Source organism: Hyperolius riggenbachi, chromosome 10, assembly GCF_040937935.1.
Source record: "Hyperolius riggenbachi isolate aHypRig1 chromosome 10, aHypRig1.pri, whole genome shotgun sequence".
Classification (NCBI taxonomy): Eukaryota; Metazoa; Chordata; class Amphibia; order Anura; family Hyperoliidae; genus Hyperolius; species Hyperolius riggenbachi.
Window position 1 is genome coordinate 130974488 of NC_090655.1, and position 18186 is coordinate 130992673.

The following is an 18186-nucleotide window of genomic DNA, read 5'->3' on the forward strand; positions in this document are numbered from 1 at the left end:
GGACGCAGACATATTGTTAACCTCCTGTGCCAGGTCAGGTGACACAGGAGAGATCAAATTACAACTTGTGATTAGACACAAATGATCGGGAATTAGACAGGCTAAACTCTCTAAACACGTACAGGGTGCATTTCTCTCTGTTTTACTTTTGTCCTGTGGAATAGTTCAGGTCCACTTAAGGCCACCAACAAGGGCAAAAGTACCGTATTTTTCGCCATATAAGACGCACTTTTTCTCCCCCCAAAATGGGGAGAAAAAGTCCCTGCGTCTTATATGGCAAAGGCAGGGAATCCCCGACTTAGGATCTCCCGCCAATTGGAACCGCCGCCATGTCGGGGATTCCCTGCCTTTGTGTGCCTGCTCTGTCCCTCCCCCTTGTGATTCCTGCCCCTCCTAACGTGCCCGCGTTGATTAAACACCTCAGCGCTAGCCTGCGCTCCCTCTCCCGTATGTAGCTGCCCCCCCCCGGTGTTGGACTCTGTAGCGGCAGTCAGCAGCTTACCTTCCTAAGGTGCCCGCGTTGCTTAAACACCTCAGCGCTACCCCCGATAACCTGCACTCCCTCCCCCGTGTGTAGCTGGCCCGCCCGGGTGTTGGACTCTATAGCGGTAGTCAGCAGCTTACCTTCCTAACGTGCCCGCGATGACTGCAGACTTCCGTCTCCCTGGCACTTCTCGCTCTAGTGATCGGCTTGAACTGCGCGTCATCAGTTCAAGCCGATCACTAGAGCGAGAAGTGCCAGGGAGACGGAAGTCTGCAGTCATCGAGGAGGTAAGCTGCTGACTACCGCTATAGAGTCCCACACCCGGGGGGGCCAGCTACACACGGGGGAGGGAGTGCAGGTTAGCGGGGGTAGCGCTGAGGTGTTTAAGCAACGCGGGCACGTTAGGAAGGTAAGCTGCTGACTGCCGCTGCTACAACACGGGGGGGCCGGAGACGCAAGGAGGAGGGAGTGGAGGCTAGCGGGGGTAGCACTGTTATCTTTAGGAGGACACATGGGGAGACATGGAGGGCTCAGGAGGACCTGTGACAGTGTATCCTGTGGGGGATACACAGGATGGCCCATGGGTAACACGGGAAGACATATAGTGGATACATAAGGACATATGGGGGCCACAGGAGGACACATGGGGGATACATGAGGACACATGGGGAGACATGAAGGGCACAGGAGGACACATGGGGATACAGAAGGACACATGGGGGGACATAGGAGGGCACATGGGATACACAGGAGGACACCATCTGGGAGAGAACACATGTACAAGACGCTCCTGGAACATGGATGCACCAGGATTAGTATATATATATATATATATATATATATATATATATATATATATATATATATATATATATATATATATATTTTCCCTGTTTTTTGCCCTCTAAACCTGGGTGCGTCTTATATTCCGGAGCGTCTTATACGGCGAAAAATACGGTACTTTATCACTTACTTTTTGGCATTTTTCAATTGACGAGTGCTGAAAACTTATTTAAAACTTAACAGAAGATGGAAAAATATCTAATAGGAGATAACTTAGGTGAAAAAGTAAATTGATTAGAACATGTATACAGGGCCGGATTTACAGCTCAGGAGCCTATAGGCACTCAAGCGCTGGCGCCCTAAACGCCGCCCCTTAACACAGGCCACACCCCCTCAAATCACACCCCTTTTTCTTAAATAAAACCACGCAAGGTAATGTAGAAAGTAGGTGGGGTGGTTAGTGTTAGGAATAAGTGGGGGTTAGGGCACACAGTCATCAGGACACAGGGGGCTCACACACACACACACACACACACACACACACACACACACACACACACACACACACACACACACACACATACACACACACACACGGGGCTCACACACAGACCCCAGGACACAGGGGGCTCACACACAGACCCCAGGACACAGGGCTCACACACAGACTCCAGGACACAGGGGGCTCACACACACACACACACACACACACACACACACACACACACACACAGATAGACACCAGGACGCAGGGGGCTCTTACAAACACAGATAGACACTAGGACGCAGGGGGCTCACACACACACACAGACAGACACCAGGACGCAGGGGGCTCACACACACACAGACAGACACCAGGACGCAGGGGACTCTCACACACACAGACAGACACCAGGATGCAGGGGACTCACACACACAGATAGACACCAGGAAGCAGGGGGCTCACACACACACAGACAGACAGACACCAGGACGCAGGGGGCTTACACACACACAGACAGACAGACACCAGGACGCAGGGGGCTCACACACACACAGACAGACAGACACCAGGACGCAGGGGGCTCACACACACACACAGACAGACACCAGGACGCAGGGGGCTCACACACACACACAGACAGACACCAGGACGCAGGGGGCTCACACACACACAGACAGACACCAGGATGCAGGGGGCTCACACACACACACACACACACACACACACACACACACACACACACACACACACACACACACACACACACACACACACACACACACACACACACACACACACACCAGGATGCAGGGGGCACACACACACACACACACACACAGATAGACACCAGGACGCAGGGGGCTCACACACACACAGATACACACCAAGACACGGGGCTCACACACACAGACAGACAACAGGATGCAGGGGGTTCACACACACACACCTATCCCATATCCAGGAAGCAGAGATCAGCGGGTTGGAGCAGAGAGGCAGAGAAGAAACATTAAGCTGGGGGGGGGGGGGGGGCGGGCTCCAGCAGGCTAGTGAACCACCCCTGCACTTGTCTGGATCAGAGAGAGAGATAGAGACACACATTTACCGTGGCAAGGGAACACGGGGAGAGAGGGAGAGTGTAATGGAAGCATTCACCTCCCAAAAGCCTCACTGTCCTCAGCTGTCTTGTCTTCCTGGCTGACATCCCATGCAACATTGCCGCTGCAAACTTTCAATCTCCGCCTCCGCCTACTTTTCTCCTGGCAGATCCTGGGGTGGCACATGATTGGCCAGTGAGACAAGGCCATGTGAGAACAGGGAGCAGAGCATTTTCTGTCCCCCCTTCCACAGCCCCCATGTTGATCCGTTCCCCCCTGGTTCCTGGTGGCCAGAGCAGGAAGAAAACAAATAGATGTCAGCGCGCACCGCCCTCTGCTGACTACGCTGGAGTGTATGACTACGGTTGCTGGGGACGCTGGCTATGCGGCTGGGATGATGAGCAGCGGTGAGTCACACTGCGATCTTACATCACTCTGCATAGGCAGGCTGCAGGCACACATTCGGGGAGGAAGGAGAGCCGCCCTTGGAATGTTTGGCGCCTGTAGGCACGTGCCTACAGTGCCTTATGGTAAATCCGGCCCTGCATGTATATAAAAAAGTAATTCGGGCATGTGTATAAAAAATAACTAAAATAAAGTTTTAGTCAAAGCTCCACTTTTCGTAACATGATTACAGGAGAAATAAGACACATTCATATGTGTGCAAGTATTCATATGGGTATGTTCATGTTTATGATGGTCACATTCTCAAACCTTGATTTTCTTCTGTCTTCTCTTCTCCAGATGTCTGACCTCTTGAGGATGTCCATTCAGAAGATGAACTTATTGTGAGTGTTCTGAGGAATTTTACTGACACCAGACCAGCCTCTGGAAGGGATGTGCTTTCCTATGGGGATCTCTGCAATCATGGAGTACACTGAAGATCACCTTACACTCGAGCAGCCTTCAAACTCTGTGAAATGAACACTGTTTTGGATTTACCTGCTGCAGGGATAAGGGAATCCCCTTAATTGTTATTTGCTGCAGTCACATTCTGCATAGCGAAAAATAAAGGTGTGACTATCCTCAGTCACTGCCCTAAACTTCTAGCAAGTTACTTAATCATCTCAGTCTAATCTTCCTTGTCATTTTCTCTTTCCCTGGCTTCTGCTCAGGCAGCAGGTTTACTGTGGGAGGATTGCCAGACTTGGCAGCGCACAACTAAACAATGCAGCTCAGTAATTAAGCAACACTGGAATTTTTTTTAAAACCTCTCTCGTAAGAACCTTTCTACTGCCTCGGATTACCAGTTTATAGAGAAGCAAGGCTAGATTGATCATCTCGGAAAGACTTCTTTGGGATCTTATTTTGATGTGCTGGAATCTAAAACACAACAGAAATGTCCTATTTGTGATTCAACCTACTTTAACTGAAATTGCCTGTGCAGCTCTGCCTTGTACTCCACAGGGGGGCACCGGTCATGTGAAAAGTGTTGCTGTTGTGTAGGAGTTGCTTCCATTTTTTTTCTCTCCACTTGTTTCTTCTGTGTTCCTGCCCTGCTGCATCCCAGGGAGAGATCTGAAGGGGATTTAGACTCCTTTCTTTTGCACTGGACTCCTCTGGACAACAGCAATCTCATTCCATGGACTGCTTCTAAATAACTCCATAGTATTTCATCTCTCGAATGCTGGATAACTCCCGAGAATCTTTCTATAGCATAAGTTAGCTGGAAGAAAAGTTTTTCCTGTTGCCATCAAAGTATTCAGAATCCTGCATCAGCAACACTTCTGCACTTGGCGCTTACTCGATGGGTGGAGCTGAAAGTTACATTTCTCAGATTATTTGCTCCTGTCAACCTGTTGTAAGACTTTGATCCCAGCGGATTTTCTTGGATATAGTATTGCTGGAAAACATTGGCTGCATTGTTTATTTACTTTTGTCTTGAGTGTGGTTCTCAATGATGTCTTGGAAGAGGAATTACTTCCCTACAGGTCGTGGGGGGGTGAACGAGATGTTTACTCCACGCAATTCCATATCTATTGCCCCAAGCAAGGGGCTGATCAATGAGCCAGGACAAAACAGCTGTTTCCTGAACAGTGCACTGCAGGTAAGGATTGCTGCTGTCTGTCATCATCTGGATATAGTTTACAAATCATAACAATGTTTTTGTCTATCGATGCCAAACTTGTTTTGTTTATTCTACAAGCTGCCAGGTGGTGTAAATGTAGTTCACTGTGATTATTGAGCTTTAATTTATGTAAACAAAATGTGGCAGTGTGTGAAATAAGGTACTGCTGGTGGATAGCAAGCTCTGGGAGCATTTGAGGCTGAATGTTATATGAATTTATAAAGATAAAAGAATATCTGCTGCTATATTTTTCTTTTAGAGATGCAAGTTTTAGGGCTTTCATCCCAATGCTGGATTCATTACCCTGTGAATTTCTGATGAAGCCCTGGCATGACAATAGTAAAATCAGGAAATTTCAGCTGCCCTGTCTGCTTTTTACAGATCAAGGGCCAACAATGCTGCGCGTCTGAAATCAGCATCTTTCTTGAAAACAAAAGTGCAGTAATTCCATGTGTATCTTTTAGTTTGTATTTCTGAAGCTCTTTTTGGGACATGTGTTTTAACCCCCAATCTGTATGTAAAAAGCTGTGCACAGTCAACAGGTACTGCCTGATTGATTAACCTAAATCTGATGCTGGGCATACATGGCATGTTTCTGGATGCAATTATGCGCCGGATCGAGCCGCTGGCTCGATGCCGGTGCATCACCGCTCGTCCGCGCGGATCGATTCCCTCTCGTCCTTATCAGCCGCTCGATTCCCCGCTATTGTCCGCCGGCGAGGATCGAGCGGGAAATCTATCTGGCAGGTCATCGGACCTGTTGGATATTATCACTTGAGCCCATCAGCGGCTCGATTGATAAGGAAAGAAAGTGGCGTGTATGCCCAGCATGACTCTCTAGTGCAAACATGCTGCTGCTCAGAGACAGAGATAACCCTTAAGAGTCTTTAGCTGCTCTCAGATGTCCTTCAGGAACAGGAGGAGTAAGGCAATTTCCAGACTTTCCCAAGAGCAAGCAGCAGTCCACATGAAAGAGGCCAAGCAGATTCTGTGGCTCTCATAAAGAAGGTGATATGATGCTTTTAAATGATGATATGCAGATTTGTAGGCAGTGATGGAGATAGGTACAAGTGGGGGAATGTTTATTATGCTTTATTTTAGGCAGGAACAGAATTGCACAGCTAGCGCTAGCACCTGTAGGCACAATTCCAGCAGTGGCAGCTCCTGCATCAATCCATGGCTGGCCAGTACGATGCAGTTAATTCTGAGTTGATACAAATGTTATGGTAAATGTGTGCAAATATATGCAGCTTTAAAATTCCAAGCCAGTGATGGGTTGGCAAAGAAATGGCTGGGAATTCAGGGAATGTGCACTACCACTAGCTTTTCCCATTATGATTGACCTGATGAATTAAATGGTAATCATTATCTGTCTGTCTGTATGCTGCCCAACACAAAAGCCCTAGAAAGAAGTGCCATTTCCCGCTTTTTTTTGCTCCTATTTCTGTCTTCACTACTTTTTGCTGTATTGCATGTATTGCATTGTATTGCATGTATTGTTGCATGTTTTCACTGCTCTGATCTACTTGGTTATGGGTGTATTGGTCCTGATCTCCTACCAAAAACAATTTAAATCTATTATTATGCAGTTATATAGCACATTAAGCAATACATGTCAATACAAATGTCTCTAAAAAGGGTCACAATTTAACGTTTCTATCACACCCATATTCTAACTAGCTGTGGGCAGTTAGTTAAGCTATCTGTATGTTTTTTGGGTGTTAAGCCCGTTTTTAGGGGTGGGCAAGACTGGTCACGCCTGGGTGAAGTGCCGGAAGTGGGGGGAGTGGGGCCATGAGAGTGTGGAGCAGTGGACTAAATTCACTCATCCCTTCAGGATCCAGCGACGCGCGCACACACAACTCATCTTCCCTCTAGGTTCCTGCTCTCTATGGTTCCACGTGAAGACTAATGCCATTGGAAACTTAGAGACCAGGACGACTGGGAGGTATATGGGATGGGAGCATTGCTGGATCCTAGAGAGGCAAGTCACTTCACCCCTCTGCTCCACTGCATACTTTATATAATGGAGGGGCCCTTTTTGGCTACCTAATACTGGGGGCTACCTATACTGGGGATGAGGGGGGTATCTCTAGCCACATAATATTGGGGGAGGGGACTCCTCCGGCTAGCTATAATAGGGGTCACATTACGCTACCTATGCTGGGGAGCTATCTCTTGCTACCAACTATTGGAGAGTACCTTGGGCTACCTATTGCTTGGGGGTAACTCTGGCTACCTATATTTGGGGGGCTATTTAATACTGGGGACCTTCTGGAGTTTACCAACTACCGAGGAATACCCCTGGCTACCTATAGTGGGGGCTCCCTACTACTCAACAGTACCGCTGGCTACCGCATCACAACCTGTGTGAGTCTGTGACAAACTCCTGGCTGATAGTCTAAGAACGTGTTTCAACTATGTTTTGTGTGTGGGGTTTTTAATATATACATTTGGCACTAATTCATTACATTTTGTTCAGTGTAATTGAATGGTGTGTGTGTGTGTGTGAATATGCCCACTTAAAAAGCTTTTTGCATTTCTGTGTATGTTGTTTTTTTTGTGGTAGAAAGGAGACTCGATAAATGCAATAAATTTGAAACAATAACCACGTCCCCTCTTCTCAAAGCATTTGCAACTATGTCTGAGCAGTATCCCACATGATACTTGTTTGAATTTCCAGGGTGTTAAGTATAGCACTGCATGTTGTTTATCTCTCCTCACTCTGATATCTTCGCTTAAATATTTCCATAGAAACCATTCCACTTCATTTATGTGGCTGCTAAAGATTAGACAACTCTACTGTGCTTAAAGTGAAGGTCCAAGCAAAATAAAAAAATTAGTTTCACTTACCTGGGGCTTCTACCAGCCCCATGCACCATCCTGTGCCCTCGTAGTCACTCACTGCTGCTCAAGTCCCCCGCTGGCAGCTTGCCGACCTCGGAGGTCGGCGGGCCGCATTGCGTACATTTTTACGCATTCCCGCTAGTGCAGGAACATTACCACATACATTTTTACGCGTTACTGGTTTAACCCCCTTGGCGGTATGAAAAATACCACAAGGGGGAAGCGCAACAGTTTTTAAAAAAAAAAAAATTTTTTTTATCATGTAGCGAGCCGAGGGCTCGCTACATGATAGCCGCTGCTCAGCGGCATCCCCCCGCCCGGCGATCACCGATCAGGAAATCCCGTTCAAAGAACGGGATTTCCTGGAGGGCTTCCCCCGTCGCCATGGCGACGGGGCGGGATGACGTCACCGACGTCAGCGACGTCGGGACGTCATTGGGAGACCCGATCCACCCCTCGGCGCTGCCTGGCACTGATTGGCCAGGCAGCGCTCGGGGTCTGGGGGGGGGGGGGCCGCACGCCGCACCGGATAGCGGCGATCGGGCGCGCGGCGGCGGCGATCGGGGTGCTGGCGCAGCTAGCAAAGTGCTAGCTGCGTCCAGCAAAAAAAAAATTAAGTAAATCGGCCCAGCAGGGCCTGAGCGGCACCCTCCAGCGGCTTACCCCGTGTCACACACGGGGTTACCGCCAAGGAGGTTAATGCGTACATTTTTACGCATTGAACTGGTAACGTGGAAAAATGTATGTGTTAATGTTCCTGCACTAGCGGGAATGCGTAAAAATGTACGCAATGCGGCCCGCCGACCTCCGAGGTCGGCAAGCTGCCAGCGGGGGACTGGAGCAGCAGTGAGTGACTATGAGGGCACAGGATGGCTGCATGGCACTGTTAGAAGCCCAAGGTAAGTGAAACTCATTTTTTTATTTTGCTTGGCCTTCCCTGTAATAAAATTGTATGTTGTATATAAAAAAAAACTATGTATGACTTCATATGTAGTAGAAATACAAGATAGTTAAAAATATGTATCTGTCAGGAATTTTGTAATTCTGGCTAGCCAATTGTGCAAGATGTGTACAGACTGCTCAGATAAAGACTTCAGACATCTATTTACTTTTATATTTGTCAAGGGCAAATAAGACACCTTGGCCTTGATTCATAAAAGTGAGTGTGGTAGTTCAGAGAAGGGCAGGAATTTACCGCCAGCGGTAAATTAGGGTTTTTGCAGTGAATTCACAAAAAAAAAATTCAGAGTGCGAGGTGATTGCGATAGCAGTCGGTAAGTGTGCGGCGTGGTGTGGAAAGCTGTCGGTATAATTTGCTGAGTGCAGTAGCTTGCCGCTGATTTCCTAATGACAAGGTGCATGCTAGGTAGAAGTGGGCAGTCTTAGACACGTGACTTATTTATTATAAGTTATTATTTAAAAAATTATATATGTGTGTATATGTGTGTATGTATATATGTGTGTATGTGTATATATATATATATATATATATATATATATATATGTGTGTGTGTATGTGTATGTATATATATATATATATATATATATATATATTTCTTATAAATTATCTAACTCTGTGCGATTTCTAAAAACCTGGGTGATATTACAACCACCTTTCCTCCTCTGTATCCTTAAAAATTCCATAACATTAAGTTGAAAGGGCTCCATTTGTCACCTAAAATACTACTGTGTGGAGCAAACTCGCCAGGTTTGTTTTTGTTTTTTTCATAAATACACTTCATTCAGTTTACCGACACAAACAATGTTTTCATTACCGCACTATTACCGCATGCGGTAAACATGTGTAAAACATGCGTTAAATGTTATGAATCCACTATCAACAACATACCATGCGGTAATTTACTGCTTGGGCGATAACGCATGCGGTAATGCTTTATGAATCAAGGCCCTTGACTAAACTCAGTAAGTCAGCAGAACAGAATATCGGAGTGAGCTCCTTTTTCCTCTATGAATGCTCACGGTGTAAGAGTGGCAGCAGTCTGCGCAGGGCAGCACTGGGACCATTTTTTTTTTACCAAACTAAGGGGCCTGTAGGGACTGTGGAGTGGTAAAATGGTAACAGTGCACAGGGGATATTAATAGCCAGGATGAGGAGAGTTAAAGGGAACCTTAACTGAATGGGGGGTAAAGAGTTTTACTTACCTGGGGCTATTACCAGCCCCCTGCAGCAGTCCTGTGCCCTCGGCGCCGCTCTGGAATCCTCTGGTCCCCCGCTGTTACTTAGTTTCGTTTTTGATGACTCACCAGTCGCCGGTCGCCATGCGTATTATTGGACGCATTCACCAATGCAATAAGCGCTATTGCGGACCGCAACGCGTACAAAAATACGCGTTGCCGCATTCCGCACGCGTAGATATGCGGCAACGCGTATTTTTGTACGCGTTGCGGTCCGCAATAGCGCTAATTGCATTGGTGAATGCGTCCAATAATACGCATGGCGGCCGGCGACTGGTGAGTCGTCAAAAACGAAACTAAGTGACAGCGGGGGACCAGAGGATTCCAGAGCGGCGCCAAGGGCACAGGACTGCTGCAGGGGGCTGGTAATAGCCCCAGGTAAGTAAAACTCTTTACCCCCCCGTTCAGTTAAGGTTCCCTTTAAGGCCCATTTAAACTCAGATTTAAAAAAAAACATAGCAGACCTAGTGATGCCTGCACTGTCTTGCAATACTTACCACTGCCTGCCACCATATTCTATAGTGTAGAGGGGTGGGCGGCCTGTTTGCTCTGCTAGCACCACGCCATCTAGATTTAGTGGTAGGATTACACTTCCCTAGTGGGCAGTAGAAGGAGAAGGCTGCACACCACTATACTTCAGAAAATGGCGGCAGTGAGTACAGCAGGGGAACGTTCAGCTAGTCAGCACTAGTCCTGCTGGGTGTGTTTTTACTTGTGTATAAGAGCTTTAATAGTGTTTGTAGAATGAGTTCACAAGCATTAACCTTGCTGGTCCGTTTCACAGAACAGACTACAACAAGAAAATGGACATTTAGGCATCTACTGATTTGTCCATGGCAATGAATGAACGCATGTTTCCAATCTGTACAATATTTATGGACAGTAGGACAGGTCATAGTAAACATACAGATCTGAAAAGGGTTTTTTCTGTTTCTGCATCCACTGGGGGAAAATGCTACCTATAACTTTTTTTTTCCCTCTTCTTTAGATCTGCTGTGTGTGGACCGAGACACAGACTGTTGCCATGTTAGCAACAGTCACTAATAGAAAATGGTGCGCATGCTCTTACATTAGATACTCAGGAGTGATAGTTCTGCATCACTGGCAGTAGCTTATCAGCTAATGGCAGTGCAGCATCACTTTTCTTGTTTGCCATGGCTCTAAGGGATTAGATGACTAATCTTTGTGCTAGTATATGCATACTGCTTATAAACCTATGTATAAAGGAAGTGAGAGGACTATGTAAGCAGTCGTATTGCCTACTTAAGTAACATTCCTCACCCGTTAATACTTTGAGTCACCAATGCAGAATAGGGATGATCAGAAAGATGCAAATACTTCTGAGATTAGGCAAATTGTTATATAAATATATGCAGTTTGAAAATGGACCAATCAATTTAAATCCAAGTTTAAATTGACTGGTCCATTTTGAAGCGGCATATATTTGCATAAAAATGTGCATACATTTGCATCAACTTGGAATTATTTGCATATCATTGATCATCCCTAATGCTGAACAAGTATGCAGATCCTAGATGTAGGAGAAAGCGGACAAGGCATCAATCGACTGCTCGAGAGAGTTTAATTTGCAGCCTGCACCATCAGACTGTACAGCCATTAGTATACTGATACCGGCCTGACAGCTATTTCACGGATTGCTCCGCTTTCTCAGAGATCACTAGTATCACTGATTCTAGTGGTAATAGTGATACTAGTGATCTCTGAGGAAGCTGAGCAATCCGCGAAACGGCTGTCAGGCCGGTATCAGTATTCCAATTGCTTTTTTGTCTGTGCTAGGACAGGTTGCACATTAAGGGCCCTTTTCCACTATGAAATGCGATTGCGATCGCGATTCCAATCGCAATCGCGTTTCAATTTCCACCATGCGATTGCGATTGCGATTGAGCTACTATACTCATTATAGTCCAGCTAAATCGCATACAAAACATGGCAGGACGACGATTGCGCTTTGACCAAAATCGCATCGCAATCGGATCGCACTAATGGAAATTGCTGCTGCAGTTTCCATTAGTTTAATGTACCTTGCGATTTGCGATCAGAAGCAAATCGCAAATCGCAGGCTAGTGGAAAAAGGCCCTAAATTCTCTTGAACAGTCGATTAGTGCCCTGTCTGCTTTTTCCTACATCTATGGTCTATGGAGTGTTAGTTCAAGGGAGCACACTAGTAGCAACCAGACACAGCAGTCCTGCAAAGCAATTGGTGTGACTCTCTACGTCTGCAGAGACGCTGTTATTGCCCAACTGTCTGTACCTGTGTGACTGGGCACCACTAAAGCCAAAAGATGACAGAAGGGCGAGACAAAGATGAGAGCCTGTAAATTTTCCTCTCTTGTCAGCATAGCAGAATAAAAAAAAAAAATTGCCGGAAGCTTAGCTTTAAAGGGAAGGTTCAAGCAAAATAAAAAAATGAGTTTCACTTACCTGGGGCTTCTACCAGCCCCATGCAGCCATCCTGTGCCCTCTTAGTCACTCACTGCTGCTCCAGTCCCCCACTGGCAGCTTGCCGACCTAGCAGGTCGGCGGGACGCATTGCGTACATTTTTACGCATTCCCGCTGGTGCAGGAACATTAACACATACATTTTTACGCGTTACTGGTTCAATGCGTAAAAATTTACGCATTGAACCAGTAATGTGTAAAAATGTTTGTGTAAATGTTCCTGCACTAGCGGGAATGCGTAAAAATGTACGCAATGCGGCCCGCCGACCTCCGAGGTCGGCAAGCTCCCAGCGGGGGACTGGAGCAGCAGTGAGTGACTATGAGGGCACAGGATGGCTGCATGGGGCTGGTAGAAGCCCCAGGTAAGTGAAACTCATTTTTTTATTTTGCTTGGACCTTCCCTTTAAGTTTTGCGTTGGTTTTACATGAGTTGGCTTCTCTGCAGGAAAAAAGATAGCTGGTAACAGTAGCTGTTGCCAAGGAAATCATAGCAATAGCTGATGTCACTTCACTGTATAAACAAAACTAGCGGTGATTAATAGAGCAAACAGAAATAAGTACCTAGTGAATGTATTATGCATGATAAGTGCCAGTGAGGAAACTGGTTTATCATTATGATCACAGTAATTATCCAGGTTAGACAGAAGCTAAACCAAGTGTAAAATTCTGAGGAGTTTCCTGTATAATGCATAATGCAAGCAGACGTGTTAGTTTGTTGTTGACTTTGTCACATGAAAAAAAATGTTTGATCGTGTGGGTGACAATCCAGCTTGAGTACAAGTCTAACTTTAAAGATAAACTGTGACCAAGAATTAAACATCATCCCAATCAGTAGCTGATGCCCCCTTTTACATGAGAAATCTTTACCTTTTCTCTAACGGATCATTTGGGGGCTCTGTATGGCTGATTCTGTGGTGAAACCCCTCCCACAGGAAACTGTGAGGACCATGGTCCTGGCAGTTTCCTGTCTGTGAACCTCATTGGATTGTGGGAAATGACAGCTGTTTTACTGTTTACAGCTGTTTCCAACTGCCCAAAAAGCAAGCAGCATCTCCTGTCACTGGCATCACCTGCCAGCAGTAAAAATGTCACCATGCAATAGATGTCAGAATGTATCCGGGAGAGAAAAGATTTTACAATGGGCAAACACTGACTAAATTATTTATATATAATTATTGTAAAAATGAAGCACTTTATTACATTTTCACCGGAGTTCCTCTTTAACATCAGGGAGCTCCTCCCCTCACCATAGTTCAGAATGGGCTATTTGGCACCTCTACACTGATGAGGGTCACTCAGAGCAATCATGAAAGATCAGTTCACATGACTCTTATCTAGTGTATGTATGATTTTTAAAGTGTTAAGGTGCCCACTAATGATGAAATCTAGATTGTACATTCTTACTACTTACCATGTAATGTGAAGGACTGCCTAAGGTGATAGGAAATTTGAGTGCCCGTGTTAATATTGGCCATTGACAGAAATTTGAGCCTCCGTGGCGCCCAATAAAATAGCGGCGCCATGGCCACCTGCTATGCAAACTGTGGCTAAAAATAGTGGGTGAAAAGCGGAATTACTGCTGCTCAATAGCAGACCATCCGTAATTTTATTGATTATACTAGTACTTTGGTGCCCATTATGTATATAAGTTACGGCCAGATCCCAAAATTGGCCATGTCGAGATCTGGCTGGGGCTACGTCAGTCAATGCAGTACATAGAAAGTTTGTACCCATTGGACTTTGACTAGAGCTGGCCGGCCAAGTCCCAAAGAAAGGAGGGGAAATGCAGCTGCGGCAGGTATTTGCAATTCCCCAGGCTCCTCAGCCTGCCCCAGTGTCTTCTCACCTATCCGTACTGCCCCTACGTCCCGACTCCACTACTGCCCGTGTCTCCTTTTTACTCTGACAGGAAGGAAGAAGGGGCAGCCTCTCCCAGCAGCTAGTCTGTGTATGGCCTCTCCAGTTCATTGCAGCCCCGTATGTTACCAGTATTTGCTGCATTATAAAACCGTTTTCATAGAGCAGCAAATGCTATTAGTAGTGGAGTTGGGATGAAGGTGCAGCATGTGAGGACCTCTGGGCAAGATGGAGAATTGCGGACACTTGCTGCAGCTGAACTTTGGTTCTTTTCTTCAGGACTTGAACAGCCAGCTCTGGTCAGGTCCCAAAGTCCTTTGAAGCTTTTCGCATATTGGCCACAGTAGCTTTGCCACTTCTTACATTGACTGTCCAGATCCCAAAGACGCTTAACTTCAGATTCTGGCCGTGGCATATTCACCGGCCTAAAGGATCCATTCAAATTATTTTACCTTAGTTTACCCTTCTACTACATACATTTGTTGAGAAAAATCTGTACACACTGCTTGCAGGGTCTCCCCATGTTCCCTTCCCCCCCCAGCCATGCAGAATGTAGCAGTGGAGCGGACTTTTACCCGTTTGCCAGGGCTGTGTGCAATTTGTGCTTCCCTATGTATGTGCAGTAAGATCCTGTCCTGTCCATAACCCTGAGTCCATGGTGGCCTAGAGGGTGAATGGTAATCTATGCCACCTGGAAATTTGCCACTGAGCATGCTATGTGCATGAAGCAGCTTTAGGGCAGCACAGTTAGACACTGCACAGGCGCTCCTTCCTGTCTTCTCTCTCCCAGAGCACCTGAGACCCGGGACTAAATGGTGGAGGCAACCAACCAATAAGGCCTGTGGAGAGCATTATTATTATTTATTCGATTTATATTGTGCCAACATATTACGCAGCACTGTACAATACATAGGAATACAGACCATGATAACAGGGGTGACCGACAGCACAATACAGGTAATAGACAATAGATACAACAATACAGGTAATAAAAAGCAATAAGATATTTTATTATTATTATTTAGTATTTATATAGCGCCGACATATTACGCAGCGCTGTACAGTGTGTATATATATCTTGTCACTAACTGTCTCTCAAAGGAGCTCACAATCTAAACCCTACCGTTGCCATATGTCTATATTATGAAGTGTAAGTACTGTAGTCTAGGGCCAATTTTAGAGGGAGCCAATTAACTTATCTGTATGTTTTTGGAATGTGGGAGGAAACCAGAGTGCCCGGAGGAAACCCACACAGACACGGAGAGAACATCCAAACTCTTTGCAGATAGTGCCCTGGCTGGGATTCGAACCAGGGACCCAGCGCTGCAAGGCGAGAGAGCTAACCACTACGCCACCATGCTGCCCGATACACAACATAATACAGGTAGTAATACAATGCCAGATCATACACTGGAGTGGTAGTGCTAATAATGCAGGTTCATATATTCTGGGTGGGGTGTACAATCAAGTATGATACACAAGGGGAGAGGGCCCTGCCAAAGGCTTACAATCTAGAGCAAGGGTGTCAAACTCAAATTGTACACTGGAACCTAGTCGCGGGCCAACCTCAATGTCCTCCCTTATAAAGTTCTCTGGTGTCTAATGGCCCCCCTTCAGATCCCTATACAGTTCCCTGGTGTCCAGTGGTCCCCATCCTCCCGTATACAGTTCTCTGGTGTCTAGTTGTCCTCTCTCCCCTATAAAGTTTCCTGGTGTGTGGAGCCCTTCTCCCCTATACAATTCCATAGTGTTTAGTTATTTCATTTATCTCCCCCATATGGGTTCCCTGGTGTTCTAGGGCTTCTCCTCCAGTATAGCTTCCCTGGTGGTCTAGAGTGGGCCAAACTTAATTCAAAGTGGAGAAACCCCTTGAGGGCCAAATTTGATGGCTCCGAGGGCTAGATTTGGCCCGCAGGACGGAGTTTGACATGTATGATCTAGAGGAAGGGGTGGCGATACGAAAGGAGGGGGGTACATCAAGAAGTTCTTGGCAGAGAGAGTTAGGGCAGTGTCAAGGTGAGGTAGGCCTCCTGGAAGAAGTGAGTTTTGAGTGATTTTTTTTTGAAGGTGTTGAAGGAGGGGACAAGCCTGATGGGCAGTGGGAGAAAGTTCCACAGGATGGGGGCAGCTCTAGTGAAGTCCTGTAGTCCAGCATGGGAGTGCGAGATACGTTGGGTGGTTAGGAGGAGTTTTTTGGAGGAGCGAAGTGGGCGGCCAGGTGTGTATCTGCTGACCAGGTCAGAGATGTAGGTCGGGCAGGACTTGTGTATAGATTTGTATGCCAAGCATCCGTTTCCACTCGGGTTGGACTCTCTTGTGTTGTAGCCACTCTCTTAAATTGAAAAAATGGCCACCAGTGCAGATGTTGTCCACCCTCCATGGAGGGCTAGAAAATACAAGCAGAGGGAAAGAAGCATTGAGGTGTTTATGTTAAAATCAAAAAAAAAAGGAGGAGTTGGCTTACCTCAAAGATGACTTTGAATATATTAAATTTGAGAATTCTATTTGCACTCTGGCAACATGTTTTGTGGGGCCATAAGGCCCACATCTTCAGGCTGATTTTCAGTACTTGCCATGGCAACAGCTTAGCGTTGAGCACCTGGTATTGTTTAAAAGGAAAAAAAATACGGTAACTTCTATATTCCTCTCACTTCATAGGCCTTTTTACCAAAAGTTATTATTATGAAAATCTATCCATCTTATTAATCTGATATACATCTAGAATCAGTATCATACAATGGATACATCAAAAATACTGGGTCCTAATTCAAGCCAAATTCCGGCAACACATTCAACCTCATTACTTTGACAGGCTGCATCTTCATTTGTTTTAAAAAGGTGCCATGCTCCTTCTTAAAGGGAACCTAAACGGAAAAGATATGGATGTTTCCTTTTAAACAATACCAGTTGCTTGTCATTCCTGCTGATCTCTTTGGCTGCAGTAGTGGCTGAATCACACTCCTGAAACAAGCATACAGCTAATCCAGTCTGACTTCAGTCAGAGCGCCTAATCTGCATGCTTGTTCAGGGGCTGTGGCTAAAAGTATTAGAGACATAGGATCAGCAGGAGAGTCAGGCAGCTGGTATTATTTTAAAAGGAAAAATCCATAACCTTCTCAGTTTAGGTTCCCTTTAAGGGCTGGTTCAGACGGACATTTGGAGGCGTCGCGTTCGTTGACGTCGCGGTTGCAGGCTTTCAGCAGCGTTCGTTTTGCGTTCGGATGCGGTCGCGTTTTTTCTTCCCCTACAGGCACATTAGCCGTCGCGGTTAACCGCCCCTGGAAGCTACATGTAGCTTTCAGGGGCTCCTTGAATGCCAGGGAAAAATCGGGACCCGAACGCCGCGTTCGTGCAAACGCACTTTAAGGGCTGGTTCAGACGGACGTTTGGAGGCGTCGCGTTCGTTGGCGTTGCGTTCGTGATGCGTTCAGGCTTTCAGCAGTGTTCGCATTGCGTTCGGATGTGGTCGCGTTTTTTCTTCCCCTAGAGGGACATTACCCGTCGCGGTTAACCGCCCCTGGAAGCAACATGTAGCTTCCAGGGGCTCCTTGAACGCCAGTGAAAATCGGGACCCGAACATCGCGTTTGTGCAAACGCGCGTAAAAGCTTGGTACAAATGCTCCCATTCACTTGAATGGGAGCGTTTAACGCCAAGCCCCGAACGCTGGCAGCAAACGCTCTGCAAACGTCCGTCTGAACCAGCCCTAAAGCTTGGTACAAACGCTCCCATTCACTTGAATGGGAGCGTTTAACACCAAGCCCCGAACGCTGGCTGTAAACGCTCCACAAGCGTCCGTCTGAACCAGCCCTAAGAATAATCCCTTGGTATTAGGTAGTGCCTAGGGCAGTTATCTACTCGGACTGCATGTGAAGAAATTAGTGATCACCCTACCCTAGGCTGTGTTTAGTAAAA

The 18186-nt window shown here is 46.4% G+C and overlaps 1 protein-coding gene across 9 annotated transcripts in view; it reads left to right on the forward strand.

The window, feature by feature from the left end:
- The window catches only part of USP54 (ubiquitin specific peptidase 54), a 230889-nt gene that overhangs the window by 82720 nt on the left and 129983 nt on the right, over positions 1–18186 (forward strand). For all 9 annotated transcript variants that reach the window (XM_068258061.1, XM_068258062.1, XM_068258054.1 and 6 more), the window contains exon 2: positions 3590–4892. In XM_068258061.1, coding sequence (XP_068114162.1) covers positions 4743–4892 — 150 coding nt within the window. In that variant the 5' untranslated portion in view covers positions 3590–4742. The remainder of the gene's footprint in view (positions 1–3589; positions 4893–18186) is intronic.